Consider the following 18,760-nt stretch of genomic DNA (forward strand, 5'->3'; position numbering starts at 1 on the left):
AAGTCATTTCAAAATCACTTCTATCATAACTGCACACCAGGAAAAGTGTAAATATTAGCTACTTGGACAGGCTGTTATGCTGAGAAGGTCCTTTATACTTAGACTAATAATTTTCTATATATTAAAAATAACCCACCTGCTATTTATTTCTACCATCCTTGCCCCCACCTTCAGTAGGGATTGATGTGTTTATACGAATAAACACAAATATAAGAGACCTTTTTTGTTGATTTTTTTTTTTTTGGCAGTTTTAGCAAGTCTCATCCTTAGATCCTGAAATGCATCCTCCATGAATTTAAGGAAATATAAAGAAGCCTGAGTTTTTAATATCTCAGAGGGGAATAGCTACCCACTCCAATATTCTAGCCTGGAGAATTCCATGGACTGTATAGTCCACAGGGTCACAAAGAGTCAGACACGAGTGAGCAGCTTTCACTTTTATGTTCCTAACTCACTGCTGCTGCTAAGTCACTTCAGTCGTGTCTGACTCTGTGCGACCCCATAGACGGCAGCCCACCAGGCTCCCCCGTCCCTGGGATTCTCCAGGCAAGAACACTGGAGTGGGTGGCCATTTCCTTCTCCTAATGAAACTTAAAATTTACTATTATTTAAAATATCATTAAAAGATATGGATTAATACTGAAAACTCAGGAGTTACTAAAAGAACAACCGGTGACTATCTCAAAACGTGATACCCGCTCACTTCACATGGACTGGGCTTCTTTTGGAGCCCAGCTCAGTGTCCTTTGTGTATGAGTATACCGTCACATAAAATACAAAGCGGAATTTGTTCTTTAATACTAAGTTTGAGTTGATGCTAGCAGCAGGGCCATTTCTACAAGATCACAGTTCCTTCCCCCTCTATACTTGTTTCTAACTTGAACATAGCTACTAGGACCTTGAGGACCAAACATTTTAAGAAGTATGGCCATTCATAATAATTGCCCTTCTCTGATTCAATCAGATTAACTATGAGACTACCGATTTATGGACTGCCAGGCAATAATACTACAGCAACCCTATATATTATTTTCTTCCATTCTTTGGGGAATTCATCTTATAAAGTCCATTTCCTGCATAGATAAGTATAAAGTTTTTCCCAAAATTTGAACACAAGGAGACAAATAACCAAAATCCAAGCTGAAATAAAAGTCGATTATGTCTCCCTTAGCAAAATAAACATTCTGATCTCAATGTCTATTTGGGAGTATTAGTACTTGGGAAAGCAACCCAAAAGGTTGTTTTGTTCATATTGAGAGGCAAAAAACCCCCCAAATTCAGAAAAGTTATCACTGCCTCAGTGTGATTAAAGAACAGGTTAAAAATATAAAATTATTTTTGGAAAAGTTAAGTCCAAAATGAAGCTGTAGGAAAATACACATTCAAAATATTTTAAGCCTTCATGACTAGTGAACAAAGGGAAATGAAATCTTACATGCAACATTTGTTACTTGCAGACAGAGTAGAATTCTCTTGCAGAATTGATGAGCGGGAAATACCGTTGAAACCACCCTGGAGTTCCAAGTGCAGGTGGTCTAGCAGGTAGCGCATGAACTCATGGGCATCTTGCTGCTGATAGCCCCTTGAAGCAAACAGAGACAGTCACTGAGTGGCTCTGCCTCCCCAGGCAGACACGCTGGAGGCTGAAGTGACAGGAGGGCCGCAACGCTGCGCTCAGGACACAGGGAGGCTCCCTCATCCCTCATCCTCACTTCCTTCTTGTCTTACACATAACATTTACCTTCAAGACAGAATTCCACTTCTTAAAAGTAACTCTGGAAACATGGACTAGTAGAGCTAATTGGACTTACTGTGATCTCAACTGACCTCACCTAAGGGGAACACTGAGAGGCAAAAAGGGGGTTGTCTGACCCGCCTGAAGCCCTACAGCAGGACAGTAACAGAGATGGGACCACAACCCTGTCTCCTGGACGGACTGTGAAGCTCCTCGTTTCCCACACAGCCTCTCTAGGAGACGCTCACATGTTAAAACGTCACATCATACCTGCACCAGAAAACTAGGTCTAAAGTTTTATTAAAGTTTAAGAAATAAAATCTTCAGATTAAAAGATACTAATTTTCAAACACTGGCTGAAAGGAAGAAAAATTTTATCTAAAGAGCTAAAGATGTCTAACATTCTATGCTTACATCCTAATCTCTGATTCAAAGGACATTTTTTTAAACAAATAAAATTTTCAAAATGCATTGACACATATACAATTATGCTCTAGCCTAAAACCTGAATAAGTATAGCCACATATTCTGAGGTTATTTCTTATACTCTATTCAGTCAGGAAATTGCATGGAATTCTTATGCTAATACAGATCAATGACAAGTGCAGAGTAATGAAATCTGACAAAATAAAGCTGGTACAGCTAGAAGGGTTAGAGGTTTATGTAGATAAGTCAGCAGTGATGTCTAAAGTACATTTATAAAATTATGGATAGGAAAGACTTCTGCCTACATTTTTTACCAGCATGGAAGGTTCTCTTTAATCTCTGCCCTAAGTGACAAGTTTTCTGGCCTGGTCTGGAGTCAAAATTTTCACTGCCCTTCTAGGCAGTGGTTCCACAAACAAAATTTCTTTTAACCAGATTTTCCCCCTTTTCCTAAAATTTCTCCTGGAAATAAATTATGGAAATGATCTGCCTAATCAATGGAATTTACATCAAAAGTCAGTATTTCACTGTAACTTTTTCTAAACTAGTAACTAAATAGTAATACATATATTGTTCAAGTATTTAAGACTCTTATGAACAAAATGTTAAACTTAAGTTAAAAGTAAAACTATTCAAAGTTGGTAGTTCCTTTATATATATCTAAGGAGATACGTTAAACCCTTTCAATATACATCTTTTTCATGACTCAAAGATAAGATCAGTATCTCAGGTCATATCTGAAATTCTATCCTATATAAAAACATTTTATTCTCTGACCAAAATAACCTAATATCTAATCATCATTTTCTAAAATGGATCATTAAAACCTTTATCTTGTAGTTATGTCAATTTGCATTTTCATCAAACACATATCCATCCCTTAAAATAATCTGCCTAATGTACATTAATGAACATTTCCAACCACACCATGATTCTCTTTCCTTTTATCAAAATACATTATTTTCTACTGTTTCCTTTACCATTAGAAATACATTTGGTGACCTATATGACATCATGGAACACTCATTGTTTCATAAAAGTAAATTATAGGCATCTGTTACAATTTGTGATCTTTACCCAGAGAATGAAAAGTCCGTATTTCTTCTAGGACTTTTTTTTTTTATTCTAACTTAAGAGACATTTACAATTCCATTTCTAAACATTTAAATAAAGCCTTTCATTGACTTATGTGAAGAATGGCAGCTCGAGTTTTATCACTGTTCCTTATCCTCACTTGTTTGTGACCTTACATAAAGATTACCTCTTTCTCTTTAATGTCTATAGAAAATCTGTATCATAAAGATAAATCATCTTAGCACACTGCAAACATAAAAAGCCTAGACGATCGTAAGGCCTCCATTCTGAATGAGGGGCGCTGCTGAGGCACAACACACAGGAACACAGAGCAACTGTCTCTTCATCTTAAGAACAAAGAAAGGTTCCAATGAAGAAAACGTTGCTTTGTGCCTGCTGAAGTGAAAAGCAGATATTCCAAATGAAACGGACATCAGGTAATACAGGCACACACAAGCACTTGTGCAAGGCTCCAACATGCACAACTGTGACACGTGCCTAGCATTATTGACCATTCGCTGTTCAGTAAGGACCACTGCATTACGTGTAAAATGGCAAAGACCAGCACGGAGCAGGATATGCCTCTACGGAATCAAATTTTATCACTCTGCAACAAGCTTCTTCTGAAATATCTAGGACACGTAAGAGCTTTAGGTTCTGTTCATATTTAAAATAAACTACAATTTTGCCCAAATTATCTGCAAAACCAAAAGCAGTTACAATTAACTATTCCTACCCAGTGTAAGGCATTAATCAAGGCTGAGTTTCTTCGAGACAAAAATACTAGAAAATGAAAATAATAATGTTTTTGTTTACAAACAAAAAACCCATACAATAGATAAATTCCTGATTAGAATTAATACAGGTGTACCTCGTTTTACTGCACTTTGCTTTATTGTGCTTTGCAGGCACTGTGGTTTTTACAAGTCGAAGGTCTGTGGCAACCCTGCTTTGGGCAAGTCTGTTGGGGCCATTTTCCAACATTTGTTCACTCTGTCTCTTTCACATTTTGGTAATTCCTGTAATGCTTTAAATCTTTCCATTATTATTATTGTATGCGTTACTGTGATCAATGGTCAGTGATCTCTGATGTTACTCTGGCCATTGTTTTAGGCGCCACAACCATGTAAGGCAGCAAACTTAGTAAATGCTGTGTGTGTTCTGACTGCTCCACCAACAGGCTGCTCCTGCCTTTCTCCCTCCCTCCCGTCTCGCTATTCCCTGAGATACAATGATATTCAAATTAGGATACATAACAACCCTTAATGGCCTCTAAGTGTTTAACTGACAGAAGAGTCACAAGTCTCTCATTTTAAATCAAAAGCTAAAAGGATTAAGCTTAGTGAGGAAGATATGTCAAAAGTCAAGAGAGGCCAAAAGCTAGGCCTCTTGCACCAGTTAGACAGGTTGTGAAAGCAAAGGAAAAGTTCTTGAAGGAACTTAAAAGTGCTGCCCCAGTGAAGACACCATTACTTTAAAAAGTGAGACCCTATTGCCGATACGGAGATTGCTGGACAGAAGATCAAACCAGCCACAACAGTTCCTTCAGCCAAAGCCTAATTTAGAGCAAAGCCTTAATAACTCTCCTCCATTCCAGGAAGGCTGAGAGAGGTGAGGAAGCTGCAGGAGAAACGCCTGAAGCTAGCAGAGGTTGGTAAGCGAGGTTTAAAGAAAGAATCCGTCTCCCTAACATAAATGTGCAAGGTGAAGCAGCAACTGCTGACGTAGAACCTGCAGCAAGATATCCAGATCTTGCTAAGACCAATAGTTAAGGTGGCTACACTAACCAACAGATTTTCAATGCTGACAAAACAGCTTTATACTGGAAGATGATGTCATCTCGGATTTTCACGGCAAGAGAGAAGTCAACGTCTGGCTTCAAAGGACAGAGTGACTCTCTTGTTAGGGGCTAATGCAGCTGGAGACTTGAAGTTGAAGCCAGTGCTCATTTACCATTCTGAAAATCCTAAAGCCATTAAGAATAATACTCAGTCTACTCTGCTCTATAAATGGAGCCACAAAGCCTGGATGTAGCACATCTGTTTACAACATTGTTTACTGAATATTTTAAACCCACTGTTGACACTTACTGCTCAGAAAAGATTTCTTTCAAAATATTACTGCTCAAGGGCCACACACCTGTGATGTGTTGCCCATGAGCTCTGATGGAGACATACAATGAGATGAAAGTTGTTTTCAAGGGATCAAACTCTCTGGATATTGACATCTATTAACCAAGGAAAATGGGCTTTCTAAACTATAAAAAATTTTACTTTGGGATTATAACTACAATAAAAACATAATTCAAGACTCACTTCATTTCCACTTTGGCATGTTGTAAGAATGTTACCCTGTATACATAATAGGTAGTGGTGGTTTAGTCACTAAGTCATGTTCAACTCTTCTGTGACCTCATAGATTACAGCCTGCCAAGCTTCTCTGTCCATGGGATTTTCCAGGTAAGCATCCTGAAGTCGGTTGCCATTTCCTCCTCCAGGGGATCTTCCTGACCCAGGGATCAAACCAGGTCTCCTACACTGCAGGAGGATTCTTTACCGACTGAGCCACCAAAGAAGCCCTATACACGTAATAGGAGTAACAATTATAAGAAGAAAACCCTACCTCACAGCCTTACACCTGGGCATTGGGCAGTGACCCTGCACTAAAACTTTATCCGTGATACAATCTCAAGATCTAGGTCTAACCAAGAGAAAATTATTCTTTGAGAAACCCACTCCAGTATTCTTGCCTGAAAAATCCCATGGACAGAGGAGCCTGGTGGGCTACAATCCTTGAGGTCACAGAGAGTAAGACACGACTTGGTGACTGAACGACAACACGAAAGTGGGGAACAATCTGAATTATTACAGAACAAAGAGAAAGCCCTGCTAAGAACACAGAGACATCTTATTCTGCCCAGTTGCTCAGTCATTAGAGAGATCTAAGAGGCCATGTTTTACAGGAATCACTCCAGCAACGCCATCCAAATTTCTCAACCTGGTCAGCTTTTCCAGTTCTTTTCTTTCATCGGTAGGAATAACAGAATGTGTAAAATTAAGTAGCTAAAAACTAACTCATGCTCACAGCTAGAACGAATACACTGGTAGAAGTAATGGGCAGATTTAGATGAAAAGCAGAATCAAATGAGGGAACTGAGTCACCATGCAGTCCAAGCAGAAGAGTACAGAGACAGCTGGCAGGCCTCACTTGGGCATGCGGACAAGTTACTACAAGTCTACTGTGAACACATCTGTCACTGACCAGCGCCATAAAGACCTGGGTTCTCATTCTGGTCCTAACACCTACTAGATGTGTAACACTGAACTGCTCTCTGTCGAAGTTTCATCATCTTTAAAATGAAGCTAACACTTCCTGTGGATAATAACTGCAGCCATGAAATTAGAAGACCCTTGCTCCTTGAAAAGAAAGCTATGACAAACCTAGACAGAGTATTAAAAAAGCAAAGATACCACTTTGCCGACAAAGGTCCAAATAATCAAAGCTATGATTTTTCCAGTAGTCATGGAGGGATGTGAGAGTCAGCCCATTAAGAAGGCTGAGGGCTAAAGAATTGATGCTTTTGAACTGTGGTGTTGGAGAAGACTCTTGAGAGTCCCTTGGACAGCAAGAAGATCAAACCAGTAATTCTTAAAGGAAATCAGCCCTGAATACTCATTGGAAGGACTGATGCTGAAGCTTCAATACTTTGGCCACCTGATACGAACAGCCAATTCACTGGAAAAAGACTCAGATGCTGGGAAAGATTGAAGGCAAAAAAGGAGAAGAGAGTGGCAGAGGATGAGATGGTTAGGTAGCCAATTGAATCATGGCTAGTCCATTGAATCAAGTCCATTACCGATTCAATGGACATGAACTTGGGCAAAGTTCATGGGAGATAGCGAAGGGCAGGGAGGCCTGGCGTGCTGCAGTTTAAGGGGATGCAGAGAGTTGGACATGATTTAGCGACTGAACAACAGCAACGCTTCCTAACTTGATGGGAATCTGTTGTGTTTCTTAATGAAAATCAGATACAAAATACCCAAAGTGCTTGGCACATAACAGATATTCAACAAATGGAAGCACTTTTTATCTGGTAACAAAACACAAGGATTAAATCCCTATCAAGAGTCCAACTAGGTCAGTTCAGGCGCTCAGTCGTGTCTGACTCTTTGCAACCCCATGGCATGCCAGGCTTCCCTGTCCATCACCAACTCCTGGAGCTTACTCAAACTCATGTCCCATTGAGTTGGTGATGCCATCCAACCATCTCATCCTCTGTCGTCCCCCTCTCCTCTGTCGTCCCCCTCTCCTCCTGCCTTCAGTCTTTCCCAGCATCAGGGTTTTTTCCAATGAGTCAGTTCTTCACATCAGGTGGCCAAAGTATTGGAGCTTCGGCTTCAGCATCAGTCCTTCCAATGAATTCGGGACTGATTTCCTTTAGGATGGACTGGTTGGATCTCCTTGCAGTCCAAGGGGCTCCTGAGTCTTCTTCAACAGCACAGTTCAAAAGCATCAATTCTTCAGCTCTCAGCTTTCTTTATGGTCCAACTCTCACATCCATATATGACTACTGGAAAAACCACAGCCTTGAATAGACAGACCTTTGTTGGCAAAGTAATGTCTCTGCTTTTTAATATGCTATCTAGGTTAGTCACAGCTTTTCTTCCAACAAGCATCTTTTAATTTCATGGCTGCAGTCACCACCTGCAGTGATTCTGGAGCCCAAGAAAATAAAATTGTCTAACTAGGTGATTGATAGAAATTTCTACCAGTGATTAGCAATAACTTAATCATTTCTACCTTTCCTATTTAGAGTCAGATAATTCTAAAATTCTTACAAGATATTCCTTCCTAAGAAGAGATTAAATAACATGAAATATAAAAGAAATTTCCTTCAAAACAAAGACCAGGGTTAACAATAGTCAATTACATCCGATCCTCAAGGCCACACTCTTCAGGAAGGCAACAAATTACAGTCCTATTACCCTTCAGACACTTCTCCACACTACCCATAGATCTGAACCACTCTGAGACAATCAAGGAAGATATATTGCTAAGGTTTACTACACCATGCTGGCTTTAAAAAAGGAGAGAAGCATATATTAGATGCCAGAATCATGACTAGTAAGAACCATGATGTGCTTCAGAAAGATCAAATCAGCAGAAGGTGGCAAAGGCTGTTGTCAAACACCTGCAGTGCTTCAAATGTGCCGCTTGCTACAGGGCTGATGAGCCTAGGAGAAGAGGGGCTTTTCTGACAGCAGGGCATTTCCCTCTCAAGCGAGACTAGATAAACAACATGGAAAACTCAGTGACTCTGCAGCCATGTAAAGAGATGATCTGTTCATTTTGTTACTGTCTGAAAAATGAATCTTATGGACTTAACTACAGTCTGGAATACAGTACCATGGTTTTCTACTGATTACATTTGGATTTTTTTTTTTTAGCTCAAATAAGACAGTATATGATGATAATTACTGTTTATAAGATTTTAAAAGAATCAAGGAAATTTTGTCCAGTATGTTTTTCTAGAGCATTAAGTTATTTATAAGGTCTTTGTTTTTATAACAACAAAATGCCCTGCTTTCTGTTAAAGACATTTCTAAGGTCTATTATTTAAACACATTGTCTAGTAGGATATATCCAACTTATCTTCTCCTTAAAAAACAAAACAGTCTTCATTACTGAGAATACCACTTGTTGGAAACTGTTTCAGGAACAATGTAAAGACTAATATTAATGTTTTAAATATCCTTCATTAAATATTACTTACCTAAAATTGGGCATAATCTTCCAAACAACATAAAATAAGGACTCCGGGCTAAATGCAGTCTGGCTACCTTGCCATAAAGCACAGAGTGTCTTCCTAAACTCTTCCACCAAAGACCTAGACGAGAAGAAGGGATGATGAGACCCTGCAGCATTCGCGAGAGGCTGGTGTTTTAGTACACAATGCTGAACTGTCGAAACAAATAAAATATGAAAACATAAAAAATTTGGTCTCTTCTGAACTAAATCTGACAGTTAACAACATCTCAAAAACCCAGAGAAAAAGCGGTAACTACTTGACAGAACTAGTTTTTAATTATATGGTGACCTCTTGAGTAGGCCATCATACGTGTACCATCATATTTGTAAAACAAAGCAATGGATAAGTTACAGACCGAATTACTTACTGATGCATATTTTAAAGCATGTAAACAGGTTAAGAATCTCTTGTCCACCTGGCCCTCACTAGGAGCACTTCTCAGACTTGTTCGGGACTGTCTGCTCATCTCTGCTGCAGAGAGTTAATCTGATCGCAGAGCTTCAAAACTCACGTCTGTCCTAGTGACTCTCAAATCCAAATCTGAAATCCACATTTTTCGCACGACTGCTTTTATCCGGGTGTCTCCAGGTCCCAGCAGGAACTTCCTACGGGGCATCCTCTGTCTCTTCTCACCCAGCGTGTCCTAAACCTGCTCCCTGCACTCTCCCTACGGCCGCCCGGGCTCCACTCACTCCTCCCACAGGAATACAACTGCCACCTTTTTCTTGGCACATGAGTGCATGGAATAAAAAATTCTGAGTGTGTCCAACTTCTGACAAATCCCCTTAAAGAGAAAGAGTGGTCCTTCTTCGCTCCTCCTTTCTGCCTTCCAGCTAGAATGAGGTTGAACGGTGGCTCCCCAGCAGCACTGCAGACAATGTAGGCGAAAGCCACACCCAGGGCTGGTGGACAGGGCATCAGGTGAGCCCAGTGAGTCCAAGAAACGAAGCTAGATGGGCAAGCTCCAACTTTTACATAAGAAAATAAACCAGGGGTGCTTAAGTCACCATTAGTTTCGGGTTTCTATGCACAAAGGTAATCTTAAACACCTCCTCAACTGCAATGACTATGTGTCAATACAGCTACCATCCTCATAGACACCTGGTTGATACCACAGAGAATCTCACCACCTTCTTTCTCAACCCCTGTTACCCAACAGGTTCCTGAGATAAAAATTATGTTTTCTACTTCCTAGTACCTAAATCCTCATCCTGTGCTTGAGGAACTCCATCTTAAGAGTCTTGTGAGAGTCCAAGGCTGCCTCCCACTATGGAAGCTGAAAACACGAAATACTTGCTCCTCAGCTCTCGCCCCACTCCCTCCCACAGGTACATGGCCTTGGTATGCCTATTTGAAGCAGGAATTAGAAAAGAGCTGTGACAGTGCCAAGTCATTTCAGGTGGCAACGAGCAGCTTCAGGAGCATGGGGGCAGGTGCGGGGGAGATGGGGGGAGCCATAGTAGCAGCTTCCACCCGGCACCAACTCCAGCAGTGCTGGCAGTGGGAAAACTTGGGCGGGGCATGGCCAGTGGTCCTAATAAGGACAACTTTATGGATGCCTGGACTCTAGACCTGATTTTCCACCCATCTGGTAATTAAGTTCACCAAAGACCTTCAATAAATTCCTTTTCTGCATAAAATGGCCAGAGGCAATTTCTGTAATTTGTAACTAAACCCTAAATCCCACTAATGCATCAAGTACTACTAATTCTTCCCTTTTGTGCACATGTATTTTTTTCTCTTCATCTCACTGCTATTCCCTCTAACCAATTACTATCAAGTGTGAAGCCTCCTTGAAGGCAGGCATGTTCTAGCTCATTCTGCATGCTGCTGCCGAAGCAGACTCTTAGGACTACACTCCTCGTGACATCATGCCCTCCCTGCGCCAATGCCTGGCTTCACTGCATGTTCTACCGTGCACACCATTTGAACACAGTCTATGCTATTCTCCCTCAGCCAGGCAGAGAACAGTGTCAGACTGTAAGTACTAGATTATGCATGGCTTTTCAGAATGTGTGGGGATGGGGTGTGTGGGAGCAGGGATGGGCAGACAGGGAAAACATTACATTGTTATAGCCTCATTTCAGTAACCTTAAGATGCCTCTTACAACCATGATAAGATGACACACCTTCAGAACCCCAAGAGAACATGGTTTGAATTTGAATACATATTGTTTTGGTTCTCAATAATCACTTGTCACTTCCTCCTCCCACATCAACTAACAAGTGACTGTATTGCCCCATAATGAATTTGATAACTGCAAATTAATTATTCAAGACAGGTTTACCTAACCCTATCACATAAATTAATTCACAAAGACTAATGACATTCATGCTGCTCTGTAACTAGAACTGTGCTTCATTCACAGACATCAATTTTAGAATGCCCCAATCCACAGACTCCAAAAGTAGAGTGCTGAATTTATCCTGCCTGCTAGGTAAATAGAAATAAACGAATTCTGACAATTACTAAGATTGCCAGATAAATACTGAAACACAACTGTTACGAGTTTCTTTTTAAATGCACGTGCCTATTTACTCACATAACACAATGGAAATCACCAGTAAGAGTCATTTGTTCTGTAGCTCAAAGCCAGAAAGGACATATTCTGAGACTCACACGTTGTTTTCCCCCTGGCTCCTGGTGTGGTACGTTCGCCGTCCTGCTGTCTTCCCATTCCGTAATTCCACAGCAGGCAGTTCTTTGAAATAACAGCAAAACTGCTCAATGTTACTATTTTAAAAGGAAGGAAAGAAAATAATTTTTTAAATGTCCTAGGACCTGTAAAGAAAGTACTATGAGACTCACATATGGATTCTGAAAATGTGATCTATTTCTCATTAAAGTGGTATTCAATGGAATCTCTTACATCATGTTTCTTTATTAAGATTCCTCTTTTGTTCCCAGAAAACAATACAAGTAAGTGACTTTGCAAAAATAAAGAACAACCTTAAAGCAAACTCTCTGTTCCCAAAATCCTCAATCCCCCTTCCCATTCAGAGATTATCACCCTTTCTTTCTTTTCAGGGCTTTTGTTTCCAGGTGTTCAATAATTTCCTCCAGCAGAAGCAAACTATGAGAGCAACCATATTGTTTGAATATACTATACAGAGTAACAAGGAGAATTCAGTAGCAACTAGAATTTCTTATTCAAGTAAGAAAAGCTGAGAGCCAGTCCCTTTAAGGAGAGAGCACATGTGGCTTCTGGCCCTGGGAAAATAATTTATTCTGGTCTTTGACACCACATTAGAATCTGAAAGTACACAACTTTCTAAATAATCTCTTCTAGATAACTTAGGTCAGCCTTGTTGCCTGTTTTATTTTTCACTGCTCATCCTACACATTGAGGATCCTCTAAACATCTGATCTAATGACCATACTTAAGACTCAACTAATGACTGAACTGAGTTCTCTGAACAAGGTTCCTTACAGCCCAGGGGTCCGTGAACTGTGGCCCACAGGACAAATCTGGCCCTGGACCAGTGAGCTTTTCCATTTTTAAAGTGAGTTTTGTATTTTTAAAGAGTTGTGTAAAAGGGAGGGAAGTACTGAAAGGAGGAGGAAAATATGTGGAGGGCCTGGATGTGGCATGCAAAAATTAAAAATATTTATTTAATCTGGCCTTTTTCAGAAGTTTGCTGGCCTGTGGTCAAGCCTATTTAAGAAGTGACAGGAACTAAATAATAACTGCTAACAGTTATTTACTGCCAAGCACTGCTCTAAGCACTTTATGTAAATTATACACTATCTTCCCAGCTACTCTGTGAGGCAGACTATTATCCCCATTTCACTGATGAGAAAACCAAGGTACCGGGAACTGAGGTAACTTTTCCCCAGGTTACCAGGCTAGAGTCAGGGCCAGAGACAGAACCTGAACGTGGAGCCTTTGCTCTTAAGCATTCCACCAGAAACTAACATTAGATAGTTGAGGTCTGACTGTAACATTACCTGAGCGACTGAAGGATGGCGTTCATGAAACACGTGTTCCCCAAATTCCGAAGGCCCGTGGCACAAATGGCAGTGGTGCTGCCCTGGAAAACGGAACGGGAGGCGCCCTCAGTGATGCCGAGAGAAGGCCAACTGTTTCAGACATCAAAGGGCAAAGGCCTGTATTTGAAACTCTAGCATCAAGCCAGGTTGGAATCAATCCTTTTCAGTCCAATGAATATTTCAAATTCTCTTTCTACTCTCTGTATAAGTGTCTGGATATTTTTAGAAGGCTGTTTCTGATCCTAGGACTGTTCTAAATGGAAACTTAATAGGAAATCAGCTTTAATAAGTACTATGGAGTACATGATGTAAAAACCAGGAAGGTCCTTAAAAGAAATAAGTTTAAGACTTCATGCCTTTATTATTGTTGTTATTTAGTGACTAAGTCGTGTCTGACTCTTTTGTGAACCCATGGACTGTAGACTACCAGGATCCTCTATCCATGGGATTCTCCAGGCAAGAATATTGGAGTGGGTTGCCATTTCCTTCTTCAGGGATTGTTCCTGACCCAGGAATCAAACCCGAACGTCCTGTATTAGCAGGTGTATTCTTTACCACTGAGCCACTTGGGAAGCCCTCACACCTTCAGAAGACTACTAAAGCTACTACAAAGTGGAAAAAATATAACTAAGGAACAAAACTTACCAGAACTTCAGACCCACAGAATCTGCAGTAGGGACCTTTACCAGAAGGAAGCAAGGATCTCTGAGACCCTATGCAAAAGGGTAACAAGGTACGCGAGGAGGCCTTGAGAACAAATGCTCACTAAGGCACTGGAGCATGGTGGTAATCCTGATGGAAGGCAGGCACTGACAGACTCGCCGAGGCATTAGTCACATCGAGAGTCGTCAGTACCAGTGGCAAACACTTTGTGAAATATTCCAAATACAAGACATACGTTTAGAAAAGTTCATAAGGGGGTAACACTAATGTTAAGAGTTGTAATCAGTGACTAGACCTCAACCAATTCTTGTATTTGAATAAATTTTAATTACTTACATTTACTTTTAGTAACTTGCTGTTCAGTGATGAGTTTTCCAAAAGTTTTCTTTTCCTATGCCTGTCAGCTGTGAAAGCTGAGCTATTAAAACACAAACAGACAGACAATCAAAAAGACATTCCTACATACACACCACCCGCAGGACAGACAGCAAAGGTGGCCATGCTAAGCTTTGAGGGTACAGCCCTGGTTGACTGAGTAGCCAGGCCAGGGAGGGACCCATGAGGCTGCTGTGGCCCACCAGTACTTCAAGTACCAAGGAGTTCCACTTCCCCTGGAAATGCCCACTGCTCCTCCAGCAGGGTGGGACTAGAATCTGCCACCTCTGGGCACTTCCCAGAGAAGCTGGCCAGGTAGATGTGGTCTCTGAGACGGTCCCTCTCCTCCACCACTCTGTCTACCGATGGTGAATCTCCAAACAAGAGAATACACACACCACAGAAAAAAGGGAAACCCTGGTCTGACATGATTATTCTGACATTTAACATCAACTCTCAAATACTCTATTTCTTTCTTAATTTTGGTAAAGGTATCCTCTTTTGTTCGTATGTTGTAACAGATGATCACATAATCTGAGACTGTAGAATGATAAATACATTAGAGGTACACAGGCATACACCAAGTCCTTTGATTAACCTATGCTATGAAGCATGTTGTAAAACAGATCCTAAACAGCATAAATTCTGAATTAAAATTATTTAAAATTTTCACAATGAAAGACAAATTTTATTTGAAATTTATCAGAAAGTAATTCCCATCTTCAAAGGGTCACTTTAAAATGATGTATCAGGGAACTAATCCAAAGGAAGTATAAGTTACTATTATTAAACAACACAGACTTTTAAGTCTACCAACCCTTTTCCATCTTCCAAAATTATCAGGTTAATCCAAAGAAAATATGTGATTGTTTTTCTTTCCAGAATTTCCACATGAACTGCCTTGACAGCAATAGATCTAGTGACAGTCAGCTGCTTCACATCTAAAAATATTCTTAGGAAAAACGTCTTCAGAACTGTACATGCCTCTCATACACTGATGACAAGTAAGAAGCGATCAACCCCACACGGAGTATGAAAGAGAAAGTGCCTTGGAAGTGAAAGTAGCTCAGTCACGTCAGACTCTTTGCGACCCCAAGGACTATACAGCCTGTGGAATTCTACAGGCCGGAATACTGGAGTGGGTAGCCTTTCCCTTCTCCAGGGGATCTTCCCAACCCAGGTCTCCCATGTTGCAGGCAGATTCTTCACCAGCTGAGCCATAAGGCAAGCCCATATGTAGTATAATGTCAAGTTATTCCTTTACAAATTCTGTGAGGAAAGAAGTTGAGTCACAAACACAGTGACAATGCCTATAGCTAACTTTTATTCAACTTATACAAATAAAGCCTTTAGCTTTCTAAAATATGTTATTAAATTTTACCATTGGTGATTCTCATAATGGCAGAATCCTTTAGATCCATGCTATTTAAGCCGCTCACTACATGTGGCTGCTGCTGCTGCTGCTAGGTGGCTTCAGTTGTGTCCGACTCTGTGTGACCCCATAGACAGCAGCCCACCAGGCTCCCCCGTCCCTGGGATTCTCCAGGCAAGAACACTGGAGTGGGTTGCCATTTCCTTCTCCAGTGCATGAAAGTGAAAAGGGAAAGTGAAGTCGCTCAGTCGTGTCTAACTCTTAGCGACCCCATGGACTGCAGCCCACCATGCTCCTCCATCCATGGGATTTTCCAGGCAAGAGTACTGGAGTGGGGTGCCATTGCCTTCTCTGACATGTGGCTAGTAAATTTAAATTAATTCAACTTAAATAAAACATAGAATCCAGTTCCTCATCATGCTGGCTCATTTTCAAGTGCTCCACAGGCACACATGGCCAGTGGCTACACAGTGTGATTATACTAGGTTTCTGGTGCACAGTGCTGCTCTAGAGACATGCTGGACAGCTGATGCATCCGTCTGAGTCTGCATCCAGGCTGAGATGCAGTCATTGATATTCCATTGTAGCTTCCAGCACAGACTCAAGGTTATGTTTGAGAAACATCAAAATAAACTTAGATACTGTTTATCTACACAGAAGAAGGGTTGCAAGGTACATTTTTCAGTGGGGCCAAGGAGAAGTGAAGATAAAGCAGTCTGTGTTACCTTTTACCTAATGAAGTGGTCATTGGAAATAAAAGATTGGAAAGCCGCTTATATAAAAGCATGCAGGTTCTTCAAAGTCTTGTTCACCTTCTGACTTAGTTCTGATGAATCTGTCATTGAGATGACAGTCTTTTCTTAAGAGAAAACTCTAGGTGGCAAGGAGAAATAATTTGGGGGCTACCTCCTTCTATAACAAAGAATCAGGTTACTAACATCTTTACAATGATGTCATCACACCAGAGAGTGATGTTACAAAAACTACTGCAGGAATCTCCTACTTCACAGTTAACTGTGACAATTTCAGACTAAACTCCATAGTCTAGATCTGTGTGTCTACAGCTGTGTGGCCTAGACAGGGCTCCTGCTGCTCTGTTCAGATTAAGAGAAGGGAGGAAGCACTCTGAAAAAGTGAGGTGCCCCAACAGGACAAGCCAAAACGTCCTTAAATCCAAAGTGTTCTAATTAGTTTACATTTTAAGGAAATCATTTCCTCCCTTTTCAGCTTATAATCTATATTTAGTCAGAAACATGCAGAGAGACTTTGGTTAACCACAGCTAGACAGTGTTTAACTTAGAGAACTCAGGTCATTCTCTATCACCACACAATGTAAAAATACCCCACTGGCTTTACATGTAAGTTTGCTAAAGGCCTCCCACTCCTGGCATGTTCTCACAATGCCATTTATAGATCAACTGTCACAATAAATTAGATGGCGCCTGATGATGGGGAGAGTTACACAGATTTCACCTGAGTCAGCAATCATTCCAGGACCCTGCTTCCACCCACTGCACCACCAAAGACACTGCCACTGGGCCTTCTGTTTACTGCTTGGATTTGGGCTCAGTGAATTGTATCTGACTAACCTATTTGGCTTCAGCAAAAAAAAAAAACAAAAAACAAAAAACTATTCACAGTAGTTTAATTTCTTTATGATGACAAAGCATTTCACAGCTTCCTATACTTTCAAGTGATAAATACTGGTCCTAACAAAAAAGAAAAAGAAGAAACTAGGATCTTCTGCTATCATATAGATGCAAAGGAAACAATAATATAATTAAACCTATTTTCCCTTAAAATTTATACATAAATTTCAGAGCTTCTAAGAAGACCCCATTAATACATTTGATAAGGATTTTCTAATATTTCAGGTAACCCTATAATGATTTTGGATCATTTTCTGCCCTTCCCTCGCACTAGCAAAACTCTCCTTGAAAATAAACTGAGAAACTTATAAGATGGTGGGTAGTAACTAAAAAACAGCCTCTGGAGCCTTGGACACAGTTTATGGAAAATACTAAATGAAATAAATGCTGAGTTATGACCACTGACAGTTTTCATATACCTAACTCCAAAGTTTATTTTGCTCACATTTCAATCACACTAAAAACATTGAGTGTGATGAGCTTATAGAACTCATCAACAAAAATCCCACTCAGAAATTCTGAAAGACCCCTCAACCCCATTCCACCCCTTCTTCCCCAAGGTCTATTACTTACTTTTCCAAGTTCTGTAAGTGTTCTCTGACTTTCTGTACCAGTCCCAGCTTGGTGTCATTAACCACAAAATCATCACAGCGATAACTGCAAGGAAAATATTAATCAGTGTGTGTAAAGAGCTTGAGGAAACCACAGTAATGAAATCACTAAACCCATGCTGCCAAGATGGTCACGTGGCTCTGTGAGCAGTTACAGTCAGCGGTGAGTTCAAAGAGGACTTAGAATCCACACTGGAATGTTTTTAAGGAGCCTTTTTTAAAAGCCACGTAGGCAATGAACACTACTTTCTTTTCACATTTTTATTCCAAAGCTCTTCAATTCCTCTTTGAAAATGAACTAGGCTGCGACATGTGTTATATTCCTTTTAGCGGTGCATAATACATGGAGAACGAAATACAAAGCACCAATTCTATTCATGTAGCATGAAGCCTAAAGCTTTAATGTGATCGCTCCCAACTCAAATTAATGGGGAGAAGAGATGTAAGAAAAAACAAGAAAAAGATAATTAACCTGTAGGGATATTTGAATTAAAAGCTATACATTTTACACGCCAGCCAAGCTCCTCTGTCCATGAAATTTTTCAGGCAAGACTACTGGAGTGGGTTGCCATTCCCTTCTCCAGGGTATCTTCCTGATCCAGGGACAGAACTTGGGTCTCCTACACTGCAGGCAGATTCTTTACTGTTTGAGCCACCAGAGAAGCCCCTTTTACACATAATTTAATTTAAATAAACTAAATTGAGAAGAATGAATCTTTTCATTCTGCAATGTTAGAAAACAAAAGTATAAAACAGTGGCTACGTTGTACAGTAAACAAACACTTTGATGAAAGATGTTTAAGATGTTCTTTAGAACTGATATTGTGTGTGTGTGTGTGTGTGTGTGTGTGTGTTAGCAAGTCAATAAGCAAATAATATAAGGAATCAGACATAATAAACTCTAACTTGTACATTAGCACTCAATTTTTTTTTTCCTGGAATATGGCCAATTTTAACTGAAACTTACAAGCTAGTACCAAAATATTCTTTTGAACTGCAGCTTCGTACAAAACCACTTATTAAAACTACCAAAGAATAATGACAATCACAATGCC

At 40.3% G+C, this 18,760-nt stretch overlaps 1 protein-coding gene across 10 annotated transcripts in view; it reads right to left on the reverse strand.

Annotated features, from left to right (window-relative positions):
- Positions 1-18,760, reverse strand: part of USP3 (ubiquitin specific peptidase 3) — a 102,377-nt gene that overhangs the window by 35,626 nt on the left and 47,991 nt on the right. For all 10 annotated transcript variants that reach the window (NM_001434791.1, NM_001434793.1, NM_001434792.1 and 7 more), the window contains 6 exons: positions 17,668-17,751; positions 14,035-14,116; positions 12,994-13,076; positions 11,665-11,778; positions 9,009-9,122; positions 1,436-1,582 (listed from right to left, as the gene is read on the reverse strand). In NM_001434791.1, coding sequence (NP_001421720.1) covers positions 1,436-1,582; positions 9,009-9,122; positions 11,665-11,778; positions 12,994-13,076; positions 14,035-14,116; positions 17,668-17,751 — 624 coding nt within the window. The remainder of the gene's footprint in view (positions 1-1,435; positions 1,583-9,008; positions 9,123-11,664; positions 11,779-12,993; positions 13,077-14,034; positions 14,117-17,667; positions 17,752-18,760) is intronic.

Source organism: Bos taurus, chromosome 10 (genome assembly GCF_002263795.3).
Source record: "Bos taurus isolate L1 Dominette 01449 registration number 42190680 breed Hereford chromosome 10, ARS-UCD2.0, whole genome shotgun sequence".
Taxonomy (NCBI): domain Eukaryota; kingdom Metazoa; phylum Chordata; class Mammalia; order Artiodactyla; family Bovidae; genus Bos; species Bos taurus.